The following is a 15,305-nucleotide window of genomic DNA, read 5'->3' as shown; positions in this document are numbered from 1 at the left end:
TATAAGCGCACCATAGCATAAGTAGAGAGTGGAAACATAACCCAGGAATAAACTGAGGAGCTATGGATTTATGTTTCTGATTGATTATATCATCACAGATCACATACTTTTGTATGACTGACAAAGAGTTTCCACATGCCAGAAAACACCTAATTTTTCTGAAGCATTAAATGTTGCCGTTTTGGTGATGGGGGGGAAGAAACAACAAATATGAATCTTTCAATATCTTTGGGAGTAAAAATGGAAATTTTAGGATTTACCTAGAACGTTTTAGCTCAGCTCAATCCGGAATAATGTCCAGCAATGTATATATCCTGAACTACTTAGTAATGGAAGGGTTTTACTTTATTATGTATTTTAGAATAATATTTAGAGGGAAATATTTTAGAGCAATATTTCCCTTTCTCTCTCTCCCCTGAGCCCCAGCTTTAAAACTGCAGTCTGTGCATGGGAATTGCCCGTTGCTCCAAGCGCCCCGAGGCACTCACTGTGATCCGTGCCGGTGATCTGGGCGAGGATGCGGAAGGAGCGGGACTGGGTGGTGCCGGTGCGGGGGTGCCAGTCCTCGGTGTCCTCGATCAGCCGCTTCTTGCTGGCGTCGCTGTGCGTGGGCGTGTGGTAGAACTCCGTGTAGGTGTCCACGATGTGCTTCCGTGGGGGGCTGTGCCAGGGACAGACACAGCAGTGAGTGCCAAGGCTGCACACAGCACCTTGCTCTGGCCACGAAGGCACAGGCGACTTCTCACAGCATTTAAAGGCAGCTTCTGCGCTGCCATGCAGAGGGGCAGCAGTTGAGGCCCAGCTAAACACAGATGCAGTTTTCTGAACCAAACATGCCTTTTATAATTACTCTAACCCCAATGAAATATTTTTCCTTGTTTCACTGATGGAACACTCAAAACAGTAAAAGACAGTATTATCAAGACATCTACATGTTTAGACTTTTACCGTTTGGGCGGGTTTTTCCTTGGAGGCGACAGAGTAAGACAGCAAGAGAAAGTTTTCCCAGCATGAACAGGAAAATGAAAAAAAGAAAAGAAGAAAAAGTCAGAAAGCTGAAATGAAACAGAAATGTAGCTAATTATTCTAATTAGTTTTGTGAGAAAGGGCACTAAAGTCCAAGTAATAGCCATACTCTCCTTCTACCACTAAAACCACTGCACAGAACTCATACTTTAATTAAACTCATGGTGATTTCCCTGTAGGGATGAGAGGGAAATTTGTTTTGGTAAAGCAGGGTGGTCTACCTAGGTCAGATCAGGTGCCCCTTGACAAATTCTCCCTTTGGCTCCCGAGGGGCACAGCACAGATGTGTGCACATGCAAGGACCACCCAGTACACCCCAAGTGGTTTGCACTTGGCAAAGCCTAGATCAGAACCAGGCCACCTGAAAGCCTAGATAGCCAGGTTCTGAGGCATAATGAGGAGATACCCTCATTGAAAGAAAAGCAGTGGGGTGGTTGTTCCACCTGGAAACTTTCCCTACAGCAACCTATAGACTTATCATTATTATCAATTATTATCAAGACTATTATCAATCCTTGCACTAGCATGACTTTCAAGGGTGCAGGATCTAAAAGCTTTGATTCCAGTAAGTGATGTAAATAATGTGTCAGTTTGGGAAATTTGGGAAAAGGGAACAGAAAACTCCAACTATAGAAATTACTCCTAAATTCTACATTTGTTATTCCAAAGCATTAATCTCTAAGACCCGCTAAGTGTACATTTATTTTTACACAATTTACAGGAGGAAAACTGTGAAAAACTAGCTCCTAAGACATAAAACTTCGAATAAGTACTAAAAATCAAAACCCAACAAAACTTTAGAAGTCACTTTTATTTTTGACACTACCTCCTCACTGCACTTTAATAGTTCAAAGTATTTCTGGGGAAGAAAGGTGGAAAATGAGTGAGGAATGATGTTAACTGTTAACAAGTAAGAATCAGGCCCATTAAATGGAATGCATTAGTAAAAACTTAAGCTTTAAAAAATATTTAATACTTGATAGAATATGAAAGGTACAGTACAAAATTAAATCAAAAGATTTAATTTATTGACACACAATATTAGTGAAGAACATGTATCACATATCAAAGTTGATAATAGAGAAAGAGGTATAGAAACAAAGGCAGTGGCAATTTCAGGATGGAGAACAGAGAAAAATGGAGTAAAGCATCTTAAACAGTTAATAGCAAAAATGAAATGTGAAAGTTAAAGCAGTAATTAAAGGTGTGGAAATACATGAAAACTTAATGTGCAATTTATGTGCAATTTACTGCATTCTAGCAATTACCCCAGTGAAATAAGCAGTCTTTCACATTTGTTATATACCCAAGTGGTATAAAGAAAAAAATCGCGGTGACTTCTCTTGTCCTACTGGTCTCCCCTAAGGCTTAAGAGTCTACTAGTAATGACTCACTGAGGCAACAAGGTGGTGCCAGAGACAAAGGAAACCTCAGTGAGACAGGATCACTCTTAACTCAGCCTTGAGGCAAGGGGAGAAGAGAGCAGCCAATAAAACCTCAATGATTTATCATCCTAATATGCACAAATCGGGGTATATGGATGTTAGGTGTTTTTTCCTGTATCAATTCAGAATCCAGCCCTTCATTCCACAGTTCTCAAAGCAATTTTATCTTTATACTGTATTTCACCATTTACTAGTTGTATTACCAACACACACCAATGAACCACAGTTGCACCAAGAATTTATCAGTACACACAAACACCACATGAATGTTTTGTAGAATAAAAATGAGCTGCAAAATGTAGCACAGTGGAAAGCAAAGTCACTTCATGTCCAATGCAGATAAAATAATGTATTACACTGAGAAAAGCTGAAGCTGTTTGCAAAATTTAAATATGCAGCTCTGTAAGAGCTGAAATTTTGCAAAACCAGAATACATGCTGGTTATTCCAATAGGAAAATAACCATAATTCAAGTCCAGTGCTGTTGATACTAACTTTGTCACTGCTGCTATCTGCAAGGGAAAAAAAAAAGTATTTGATGTGTTAATTAATTCTTTGCTTCTTAAAATAGTACAGGAGTTTCCAAATCCAAGCTCTGGTAAAGCCCTATATCACATAAATCAAACTTACAAACATCAAGAGAACCTGTAAGAGAAAATTTTAGCCCAGCTGAACTTTAACTGAGTGAAGACTGTGCACATCTTACCTGTTCTAAGCAGCAGGCACATCTTCATGCAAGAGCAGGCAAAAAGGTCTTGATAAAAGTGCAAATGCACATAGGCTAGTGAAGGCAAATTGCTTGCTTTCTAAGGCAGAACTAAACAAGGGAAATTAAACTTCCTTTCCCATTCTGAAGTCAAATAGTTTATATCCTGAATGTTTTTTGACGGAAGCCAAGAGGAAGAGAGGAAATTGTGAGTATAACAAGGTGCATGTCTAGAGAACTGCATTTGCTAAGCAGTGCCATCTATGAACAACGTACAAGTTGGTTTTTTGCATGTTTTGAGAAAATGAATCAAACAAGCCACAGAAACAAAATGGAATTCATTCAGACTGATCAATTATTCCAAACTTCAATGTTTGCAGTATTTTATAGATGTCATTGATACCATTTTCAATTGGGAGATGTTCAAGCATCATTGCAGTGGGAGATATTCAAGCATCATTGCAGAAACTTAACTTTTATAGGTAAAATTAAGTAGTGTCGCAGCAGACCAATATAACCACCTTAGTGGGTTTGTCCACTTGTTTTTGTTTTAGGACTGCAGCACACTTAGCCAGCCCAAACACAATATTGTAAGAAGGACTGCAAAATAAAGTAGGTTTTTACAATTCTGAAATGTTTTCAAACTTTTCTAAACTAGATCTGCAAGGCTGACAGTGAGACAGGGATTTCTTCACCTCTCAACTGTGATTATTCATCCTCCTTGATGTATTATTCATCCTCTAAGTGAGGTAGGGCACATAGCAGTGCTCACCCAGTCATCCCATCTTGATTGTAAAGTGCTTACTCTGTGCCTGCAGCACTTCCTTCCAGGAGACTTAATTTTGTTGCTATTGTTCCTCTTTTTCAGTACTAATTGCTGCTTTTGAATACTCCTTACACAGTTATTTGCTAAAACAGTATTCCTGGAAAGATAAGAGAGGGTTTGCCAAGTGTATTCAACAACTGCACCAGCAGTGAGCAAGTCCTTGGGATCTCTTAATTAGAACTCACTTTTTGCAGAGTGGATTCCTGCCATCATCTGTTTAAGAAAGGGCTGGAAGTTCACCATGGCTACAGTGCAATATAAAATGCATACGGGCTGCATTATGAGTCCACACATGGAAAATATTCATACTACAACATAAAGGGAGTAAGTACCTAAAGAAGTAGGTTTTTTTTACCCCATAAGAAACTCAACTGAAACTGCAATTTAGTCAGAATTTTAGTTGGCACGGATTTTTACCTCTCTGTAGGGTTCTTCGTATACTTTCTATACTGAGAGAATATCACAGAAGAGAGGCACAAGGCCTATTCTTCCAGCCCCTTTCTTTTGTGGGATAGGAAATAGTAACCACAGCTTTTAGCTTTTAAGCCCAGGTTTCACATTCTTAAAACTGAAGAGAAACCTACAGTTCCAATCCTGCCCTTTTTATTACTTAATTCAGCTGCTGGTCACAGAGGCCAACTGGCAGGGGACTGCTCATGCCCAGCCTCCTCCTCTCACCCAAGCACAGCAGGCACTGGGAACCAGTCCCTGAGGTGCTACAGCTCCCAAACTCTGCCCAGGAATTTCTGGGAGAGTCCAAAGCAACCCCAGGCAAAATCTTGCTGCAGGTCTGAGTTCCCAGGACTGCTGCTGGGCTCAATTTTGTTTACTAATCTATTGTTTACTAGTCAGATGCTACACTAGATAAAGCCTTTTAGGTCTCTAACAGTCCCTTAAATGTTCAGTCTCTGATGCCCACTTCGACATAAACAATTACCTGAATAAGGAAATTACTCATGTTTTAAATCTGCATAGCTTGTTTGGGGTGAAGGTCAAATTTAAAGTTGAGGTATTTATATTATAGCACTGCAAAAAACCCGCTTAACCCCATCAGCTTCCTAGAAAACATCTTAAAGCTTCTCCTGTGTTGTGCAGAGAATTAGTGAAATATCTGTCTCTTTGCCTCCCTTCTGGGACCTTTTTCTACTGGTTCTGCCAGGGTCACGGTTGTTCTTCCAGAGTGTCTCATTCCCAGCCATCACAGCACCCACTGATCCTTCTTGACAGACTGCTCTGCATTTTTGAGTGCCTGCTGCTTTCAGTCACTGTATTGGGTGTCAAAATACACAGTGAGATTGGACATTGAAATTAACACCAGGCTTGTTGTAAGGTCCAGAACGTGGTGATAGAACACATCATGTAAAGCATTCCACGGTCCTTGTTCAATTTAGCCGTGACACTCTATAAACTGACATGTCACTCGTGAGAAAAACCATCACCAAAAGTCTAGCTGGGGCCCTCTGAAGCATCACTTCTAAAATAATTTCTGAGGAGCAAACAACTCCTCCGAGCTGCGTTTTCCTTGGCCCTCAAACAAGCCCGGCTTTTTTCCTGTGAGGAAAGACCCTCACAGCAAAAAAAGAAATCCCACCTACCCATTTTGCTGTTTACTCTCCCCCTGGTTCTCTCTGCCTCCTCGTCGCGGCCCCTCGGCTGCGTCCTGGGCGCCGTCGGCGCCGTGCTGCCGTGGGACAGGAACTGCAGGTTTAGGAGCGGCCGGCGCAGGCGGCCAGGGCTCAGCGTTAGGCTTGGCGTTAGCATGCACTCCGGGCGCGGCACACGCGGCCGACGCCTGCGCCGGCGTGAAGGCGGAGGACGGTGATGGGATGGAGGTGACCTTGGAGGAGGTTACAGCTCCAAACGGCCTCGGTGTCTTATTGAAAGCCACGCTGGCTGTGGCAGTGGCTTTGGGTGCAACAGCAGAGGCAATGGGCACAGGCTTAACTACTTCGGTAGGTTCTGCCTATGTGGGATGAAAAACAAAACAGAGACACACAAAACCACGCCAAACGCATGCACATTCCTCAGCAGGGATTTTTAGCTGCTCTTGGGGCAGATGACCCACCTGGCGTGAAGCACAGAAGCAAGCTTTACCAAGAGTGCGGCCAAATGTATGGGAAAACAACCTGAGCCGTGCATCTCAGGAGAGGGAATGATCCCAACATGCACAATCAATATGGAATTCCACAAGGCTAGCTCCTCTTGGCATATCCAAAACAGACACTCCACAAATCAAACTCACAAGAAACTGAAAAACCGCTCTGTTGCAAAACCCAGCGGGTAAGTCATGTGGGAAAAACCAGAGCTTTGTAGAAAAATCCACACTCCATGTCTCAAACCCAATTTGAGATATGCACATTCCCCATACACAAATATGGAATGTGCAAGTGTTCACACACTGATCTGCTGCTAAGACCTTTAAGAGCAGAATGAGAGCACATTGATACTCCCCAGTGTCTCCACACACCCAAGCCAGATAATACACTCAAGAAATCTGATTTTTTTGTTTGCTTGGGGTTTTGTGCTGGGAATTATGTTTTAACATTGTTGTCCCCAAACCGTGGCCTTTAAAGGTCATGGTCAGCAGAACAGTAATATACTACACATTAATTATGTCCACTGGAGAGGCTTTTCAAGTACAGGCTATTAATAGGTATTTTCAAGCTTGCAAACAGCATTTTTATCAGAAAGAGGGTTTTGAAACTGTTGCATAGAATAAAAAATTAGAAGAACTCAAGAACAAGTAATTCTCCAGGGCTTTAAGGAAAGTGAGGGGACTTGTTCTCTGAAATTGTAGTATTTTGATAGGTTTCTCTCAAATACCAGAAAAGATTTCAGTGTCCATTGAAATAAACAAATTCCCACAAAGAATTTTAAAAATCAGTGCTGAAAAAATTCTATCTGCTTGTTTCTCTCTTAGGTACAGAGGGAAAACACTAGCAATATCTTTACAAAAAAGGTTCCAAGAATTGGAAAATAATATTTATTCACCTTTTTTTTTTTTTTCTTTTTGATAATCATTTCCAGGTCTCTCTATTCTTTTTCAGGAGGGGGAAAAAAATAATCAAAGATCCAAATGATGCAATACTCTCAATGTAACACATGGAAAACAAACATGTTATAATGAAAGTCTGAATGCCAGTGCTTATCCTCAACAGGGTTTGACAGATGGGTAACAGTTAGTGCCACATGCTACATTTCTTCGTTCTGATGATGAACATACCTTTGTCACATGAAAATGATCAGGTTTTTGTATAGAAGTCACTCTGGAAAAGAGAAACAAACATAAATGTAAAAAACTAATTCTTTAATGTTTAAGCATTTCACTGTTCTACTCACCACATCCACCCATACATACATAAAATATTTAATTTTGTTTCCTCTATAGGAAACAAGAAGTATTCAAGTTAAATCTACAACACTGTTGTTAATACAATGAAAAGGCAAAACTGAACTGAATTCATTTCAGATACAATGTTAGAAGTCTAGCATCTCGCATTAAGTACTATTAGATTTATAAACTCATAATTCTGTATCATCACTTCAGACTTCAACTCCAATCTGCTTTCTGTTCTTCATTCCTTCACAAGAAACTGTCAAGTAATTCCACAGCTCTTGTCAATAATCAGTCTATCAGTATTTATATTTTAAATAGTGCATAGCCCATACACAGGCCTAAAACAGAGCACTTCCTTTTAGAATAACACAAATCCTCCCAAAGAACTTGGCAAGTTAAATAATATAAAGCTTTTTACACAGTCTCTGGTTTTCAAAAAATAAGGTTAATGTCACCACAATTCTACAGTAGATGTCAAAAAAAATTTCTCCCAAACAATGGGCACATTGAGACTACTTTGGGGGGGGTGGGAAGGAAAGGAAGTATGGCAATGAAAAGGATTAAGTAGATAAAGAATTGAGAGATTTTGTTATATCTAAATTGAAATGGCAACATGTTACAGGTAAAAAGCATCTCATTCAATTGGGTGTTTTTTTTCAGATTTGCATATACTTACTTATATGCAAAAATACACACACATGCACTGAAATAAAAAAATATTAAAAACCCAGCAAAAAATCTGATACACTAACATTTTGTTTGCAAACGTTGCTGCTGGTACACTTGAGTGTTTTCATGCTGTTCTCATAGAAAATTGGATTTTTGACACATCTTCTGAATATAGGTTTGGAAAACTGCAGCTGGGTTCTTATTTCCAAAAGACAATTTGCTAGGGAGGGAAAAATGTTAATTTAACTGGAAATCAGCTTACAGAGGCTACAATTTTAAAACCACTTCTACTATATAAACCAGCTTTTCAGTTTTTACCAGAAAAGCATGGATAGCTACAATTGAATTAGGCACACTTGTTACCTTTAACAACTCTTTTTTTATTTTCCATTTTGTCCTCTTTTTTCTTCCCCTTAACTACTTTGTTCACAATGTTTATTCCTTCCCTCAAAGTCATTTGGCCCTCAGGCCTCATCAGATCCCACGAACAGGAATCCTGATGCAGATTCAGTATCTACCTTCCAAAAAAGGGAAATATATATAATCCAGGTGCCATGCTGACAGGAGGGAGGAAAAAAAATTTAAAAGAAAGAAAAAATAAAGGAAAAAATGCATAGCATGAGAAGATGATGTTCTGCACTTGGCCTTCCTCACTCGTGCACGGCTGCCGACACACATTACGTCCACATCAACAGCAATTCTCAACAGAGAGAGGGTTTTGTCTGCTCTGGGGAACAGGTCCCTTCTCCCCTTTCCCACAGAGTGTGCAGCCTATGAAAGCCTGACCTTTGGCCTTCCACAGCACTGGGGTGCATCATTAATCACTCCAAATTGCAGAGTTGTCAATTTGCAGCAACAAAAGCGACAAGAAGGGAGAAAATAATGCCAATACATATGGAAACATTTCTGTCTTTTTGAAGACCATCTCTGCCTTAGGTATACTTGTTCATTTTTAATACAGTAACTTGAAATGTGTTATGTATCTATTAAGCTGGACCAACAGGAAGAATTAGGAAGATACTGACTATTCAAGCCAACTACCATATTTCACACTTGAGAAAAAAATCTTCCCTTCGCTAAAGCTGGACTTTTGTTTAAGTCACATAAAAGGAACATATTTATTTCTCTTTGTTTTTTACACAATAACAAAATTTGAGCTTGCAATGGATTACAATGCCTCTATACTCATCAACACAGCGCTGAGCAAAAATTATTTTATGCCACTATTACCAGACGACTGGAAGACATACTTTTCAAAATTCATCTTCAAAAATATCATACAAAAAGAAAAAAAAGGGTGGGGGGGGGGAAATCTTGATAACGAAAATGTTCATGATGTTCCTTTCAAACAGACAGACAACATTTTCCCCAAAAACATACTTGAACCAAGGACATAAATTGTGTGCCCCAGACATACTTAAGAGTTTAACTGGGCCTTGTTGACTTCAGACCATAATCAGACTAAAAAATCTGTGATTTATCCCATATTGTAAAAGGAAAATGCTCACCCAGCAAACTGAGCCACCAAGATTATAATGTGAAAAATGTGTGGTGGTTAGACAAGACAGTACAAAAGGAAATGCATACTTAAATTGAAAAGTAAAACACATCCAACACACACATTTAAGAAAATTCTTCCTTCAGGGCTATTTCGCACAATATTTTCATAGATACCACTGAACTGCACAGCCAAAAAGTAATTAAACTGCAGAATCATGCATATTCCTTAGCTGTTAGCACTTCACTTGCCACCTAGCAATTAAACATATTAGGATTTCATGCAGGTTTGGTCCTATTGAATGCATGAATAACTGATGATAAAGGTTTTCAGAGTGAGATGACACACTTGCCCTGTTACTACTTACTAGAAAGCAGGATGGCTTGAAGCATGGTATTTTCTGAATGATTTAAAACTAGCAGTTCAGCATATTAGTTTAAGCAATACTTTCAATAACATACAAACAAACCAAAGACATAAGAGCTCAGTATTTAGGCTTTTTATAAACAACTCACACAAAAGACCTTGGCAAATGATTGCTGTATCAAACTTCATAAGAATTATTATAAACAACAAAAACAGTGGCTGCAGTCATTGCTTACTGACAAACTATTACTGAAAATCAAAGGGTACGATTTTTTGCACAGCTTCTACATCAGTAATTTCTTTTTTATTAGAGGAAAAAAAACCAGCTATATTTAGCTTGTGTAAACAGCTCATTTTGACCAAACATGATCAAATTTGCTGTATAAACATACCACAAGACAATCCTCTCTGATGAATACTTTCATGACATTTAATGTAATTCAAAACATTCCAACTTCCAGAGCAGCCTTATTAGGAAAATGAATTAGTCCACTCTTGACTGTAAGCAGTAGGCCCAGCAAAAACTATTCATTCTTTAAATTCTCCTATTATGCATTCATTTTCCAAGTATTTCACCCAGTTAAAAAAAAAAAAAAAAGACACAAGCATTTTGACAGAATCCTTCTATAGTTACCAGTAAGTGGAAAAACACACTATTAAAGCTCAAACTACAGTTCTTCATGCTACTGCAGTGAGTACAATTTGATACACCACCTCCAAAGACCGCTCATCAATGGCAACACTGTTATCTCAATAATCAACATTATGGAAGCAAACCCTCAGCCACTAAACCCCTAAATCTTCATTGAACCTAGAATCCAAAGAACACATCAGAGCTGTCTCTACTGAATGCCATTTAAAGCCCCATCATCCCCCCACCCATTTAAACCCCCTTAGTCAGGGGACTATAACGTACCCATAACTTGAAAAGCAGATGAAGAACTCAAAGGGGAAGGCACAAGAAGGTAACTGTGCTTATATGAGCCCTTCTATAAACAAGGGGAACACACAACTCTGGTAATAATATAGCTGCTCTGTTTGCTGTTTTGGTATTTCTGCAACCAGAAGGATTGTTCAAACTCTTGTGAAAAATACAACAAGAAGGTGCAGCACCTTCAGTGAGTAATAGAATCATCCAGGTTGAAAAAGGTCTTTAAGATTGAACCAAGCCATTAACCTAACACTGCCAAGTCCACCAAATGAAGTCAATGATGGAAAACTTCCTCTGAACTTTGTTGTTCTGAACTGAACCTTTCTAACAGAAGGATGGAAAAGAGGAAGGATTCCCTTCCTGTCTCACATCCTGCCCTTCCTATTTTCAAAACTAACTCCTTCTTCCTAGCTGGTGAATCATCAGGAGACAAGTTTTGGCAGCAGATGCTACATCCCTGAAAAGCCACTGGTCAGATCTTCCTTCTGAAAACCTGAATTTTTCATGGTCTTGCCACTGTAGTCTGCAGTTCTGTTGGTTATCTTAATTTTACTTCAACTGACAGGGGAGAAAGCTAAATAAATTTTCTTTCTGTAAATTAGCCAACTCATAGAACAAAGATGACAAGCAGAAAGCATTTAACATATATAACAAGCCATGACTTTCACTAGGGGTTATCTGAATAAAAACAAACATAGACATAATTTAAAGCACAGAAAAAGGAACAATCCAAATATATTTATTTTATTCCTTAAACACAAGCTCCTTCTCCGTCACAGACATAATTCATTTCTTAGCAATTTTGCTCTGGCTAACAACAATAGAAGAACAGGAAAATTGTTGAGCTTGCTTCTTGTTGCAACTTACACACCCTTCAGAAATGGTTTCCTTGCATACATTAGTACAAAAAACATACAACTGTGTTTCTCACAGTTTTATAGAAGCACACACTGCCCCAGGCAACATCACTTGGTACATCAGCACTTCAGCAATCTTGCCAGGGCAAGCATCTGTGGCCTTGAGATAGCAAACCTGTTCACAGCCCAACACATGGAAAAGCAGAGGCAGCAAGATCATCATTAAGTAGAACTCAATGAAAATTGGAATCTATTGCAGTCACTGCAAAAAAAAAAGAGATTTCTTTGCTTTTTGCCTTAAGAAACAGCAATGGTTTCAAATCTGTACTCTGGTCATTGTGGTTGCTAAGAGATGGCTGTCAACATTTTATTTCATCAGTCATTCCCTTTCTTCTAGTTTATTGTGCTAGCTTACATTTAGTTGAACATACCAAATTATGGCAAATAGTGTTAATTACAATCAAACAACGGAAATGTCAGTGCTGCACCCAGAGGTGGTTGGGCACTAGAACAGAGCTAGTTTGTGAGTCACTCTCAACAGATGCTACACTTTCCCTAAGTTTAAGAGGAGATAAATTAATATAACATGTGTTAATTTGGTTTACACTATAGCATACTTCACATCCTCATAGTGTGCCTCCCCCAGCACACCAGGGCACAATGAAGCACTAGGTCAGGTAAAAGAAAGAAAGATTATGTTCTTGCTTTTCTGGCTGCTTGATAGTTGGCCAAATCAAATTTAGGTCTCTCCTCTTAAATTTAAATAAGGTTTGTGATTTCATCATTATGTGTTAAAATAAACAGTGCTGATATTTTAGGAAAGAAAAAAGCTGCCCTCTGCTCTGGTATTCCTACCCACAAAGGCTTAGCTGTTTTTAAGACCTCCCAAAGACAACTACTCCTCATAGTCTCATTCCTGTGGTCTGTGGCAACCCTACCAATACATTTGTAAAGAGAATTTAAGTGCAGGCAGATAATATTTTATTCTATTACAGCAAAACCAAAACCAAACAAAAAGCTAAGGAAAAAATACCACAGAATTTATCTCACTTACCTTCTGTCAGAGGTTTTTAAAAACATGTTTTTTGCTTCCAGGAAGGCAGAAAGTTTAGCAATCTGGAGTTCCCATGTTATGGCTAGCCCTGACTAGGAGAGCACATCTGTACACAGCTGTCCATGACTCCCCCAGTTAAAGCCTGGACAGGTAAAGCACCCCCAGTACCAAGTATGGCCAATGCCTGACAATCCTGTACAGCAGATTGCTGCCAGTTGTCTTAGAAAAGTCATAAAGCAGCCTAGATACACGTGGTAGCTCAGTATGTCTAAATAATCAAGATGATTTTTATCAGTTATGCCTTGCTATACCTACATTTTTCTTTTCTTTAAGCCTTCCTAAAGCTGTCTTGCTAAGTAATAGTATTGACATAACAGCTCAGTGCAAGTGACAATATAAAACAATTAAATCTGGTTTTCTAATAAACTATAATTTACACGTTTGATTTTCTTTATTAGTGCTTATTAGATAGTAATTTCAACACAGCAAGCTACCTTTTAAAAACAGACATCTTAAAGAAAAGCATTGGTCTTAATAAATTCAGATCTAGTCGGTCCTCCAAAACCCTTAAAAAAAAGGGCTCAGCTTCACATTGACTTCAGTCTGTCATCAAATCTAAGAAATAATTTTAAAAATTCAAAACTAAGCACTGAGTTATTTTTGCCAGTGCTTTCCACAATATGGTGACTAATGTTTAAATTACCTCCTTTTAAATTACCTCCTTTGTTTAAATAAACTCGAAAGTGTAGTCATATCTATTTTAACTGGAACTTCACCACAAACAGCTCCCCAATCCCCAACATGTCCTTATTTGGTTTTTATTTTTTTCCCTTAAGCATGTGTGTGGGAATGAGCATTTTTTCCTCAAATGAAGAATCTGGCAATTTAGAGAGCTGTTAGTTTATATTTTACTTCTTCTGGGAACTAAGAACATCTCTCCTCTACAAAGCAGCTCACCCATTTATCACTTCCAGGAAGTCTGAGAAGGACAGTGGAAGTGTAATTACCCAAATGGGATGAAAACTCTTTCTGAGGTATCAGGCAGCAACAGCAAAGAGCCCTGTCCTTCACTAGGTCAGCAGCATGGGAAGCAGTGTCACCCACTCAGACTCTAAAAGTCTGGCAAAATCCCAGCTGTCTTACCACCTCCTGCTTCTTCCTGACTTCAGGTGATACAAGGAACAATATGAGCAACCTAATAATTCAGCTTTTGAATTTCCATCTGTGGTATTTCAAGCTGTGCATCATCCTAACTACAATATGCAGACATGTGGAGAGCCTACCAAAACTGCATGGCTGTTGGAAACCACTGCTCCAGAAAAGCCAGGGACATGGCAGTAGTCACCCATAAAGAAAGATAACGATAATCTATTTTTGAAAGGATAAACTCATGCTTGTTTTAATAGGACATGCTATGGGTTCAGTTATTTCCCATTAAGATCAGGAATACCATTAAGCTTTTGTCTGACTTCTCAGTGGGACGCACCAGCAAACCAGTCAATTTTCTTTCTCTCTCAGCCTCTCAGACACCTCTCTTCCCTCCCATGACACCCCAGAGCAAGGGATGAATACTCATCCTGAAGGTGCACAAGCACAAGACCTGACTGGCAAAGTGTGACAAAGGCTGTCAGGGGCCTTTCCACCACAGGGACTCTGCAGCCAGCTGGTCTGTAGCTGGACATATAAATCTGGTCGTAAACAGAAATCCAATTTGGCTAAGCCCAGTTCATTATAGAAAATAAACAAACAAGTCCTGTGGAGATTCTCAGTTCAGTCGAAGAGAATTCTCCCAGGTTTCAGGCCTAGGAAACTTAGAGAAGAAGAATGAAAACAATTATTATCTCTCTTTCTGTTCATGTTGTTTATAGATATGTACCTTCAGAGGGTGCTATTCATAGTTCAATAGTGTGAAAGGTTTTTACTTTGAGATCCATCAGATTTCACCTTAGCCATCCTGGTTATAAAAGAACACCACCTCTTAATAAAGGATCTCTTTTTCACCTTCTGAACCATGGAGTCATTTCATCCGTCCCTGACTCAACAGCGTCAAAATCCCCAGGTGAGCAATGCTAAGATAGATTTGTACCCAAAGAGAGGACCACCAGCCAATCCCATTCAATCCTAAATGCAGGCATAGCATTGGCCAGCAAGCTGGGGGTGCAGAGACCCCAACCAATCAGTTATCCATGGCAGGAATTCTGAACCCCCTATAAAAGGGAGCACCTAACAATAAACCCAGTTGTTTGCCACAAGATCCTCAGAGTCCTGTCAGTGCTGTCTCCAACCAACGCCCTAATGTAATACCAGCACACACCTGAACTAGCCCTCATTGCAGCAGATGTTTGGGGGGCTCCCACAGGCCATTCCCAAAGGGAAAACCACCACAGGTAGCACTGGCTGTGGGTAGCACAGCTGAAGCACTAAAAACCACATGCCAGAATTATTACTGTATCCATTTAATGAGCATGCACTTGCCAGAAGCTGTTAACTTTTCCACTACAGACTTGCTTTTCTTGCACTTTATCATTTCCATGTATTGTTTATATGGTTATATATTTAAGGTCATTGGCTTAGCAGCATGTATTACAGGT

At 39.4% G+C, this 15,305-nt stretch overlaps 1 protein-coding gene across 8 annotated transcripts in view; it reads right to left on the bottom strand.

The window, feature by feature from the left end:
* Nucleotides 1-15,305, bottom strand: part of PDLIM5 (PDZ and LIM domain 5) — a 126,839-nt gene that overhangs the window by 49,027 nt on the left and 62,507 nt on the right. For 2 of the 8 annotated variants that reach the window (XM_071431655.1, XM_071431658.1), the window contains exons 4-7: nt 7,226-7,268; nt 2,966-2,982; nt 949-966; nt 489-661 (exon numbers count right to left, since the gene is read on the bottom strand). In XM_071431655.1, the coding sequence (XP_071287756.1) occupies nt 489-661; nt 949-966; nt 2,966-2,982; nt 7,226-7,268 (251 nt within the window). Of the gene's footprint in view, nt 1-488; nt 662-948; nt 967-2,965; nt 2,983-5,597; nt 5,966-7,225; nt 7,269-15,305 lie in introns of all 8 variants that reach the window. The other 6 variants (XM_071431650.1, XM_071431656.1, XM_071431651.1 and 3 more) reach the window with 4 other exon arrangements.

Source organism: Agelaius tricolor, unplaced genomic scaffold (assembly GCF_023055355.1).
Source record: "Agelaius tricolor isolate 1412-34295 unplaced genomic scaffold, bAgeTri1.0.p SCAF_8, whole genome shotgun sequence".
In the NCBI taxonomy this organism is placed as follows: domain Eukaryota; kingdom Metazoa; phylum Chordata; class Aves; order Passeriformes; family Icteridae; genus Agelaius; species Agelaius tricolor.
This window is presented reverse-complemented; position numbering and strand designations above follow the sequence as displayed.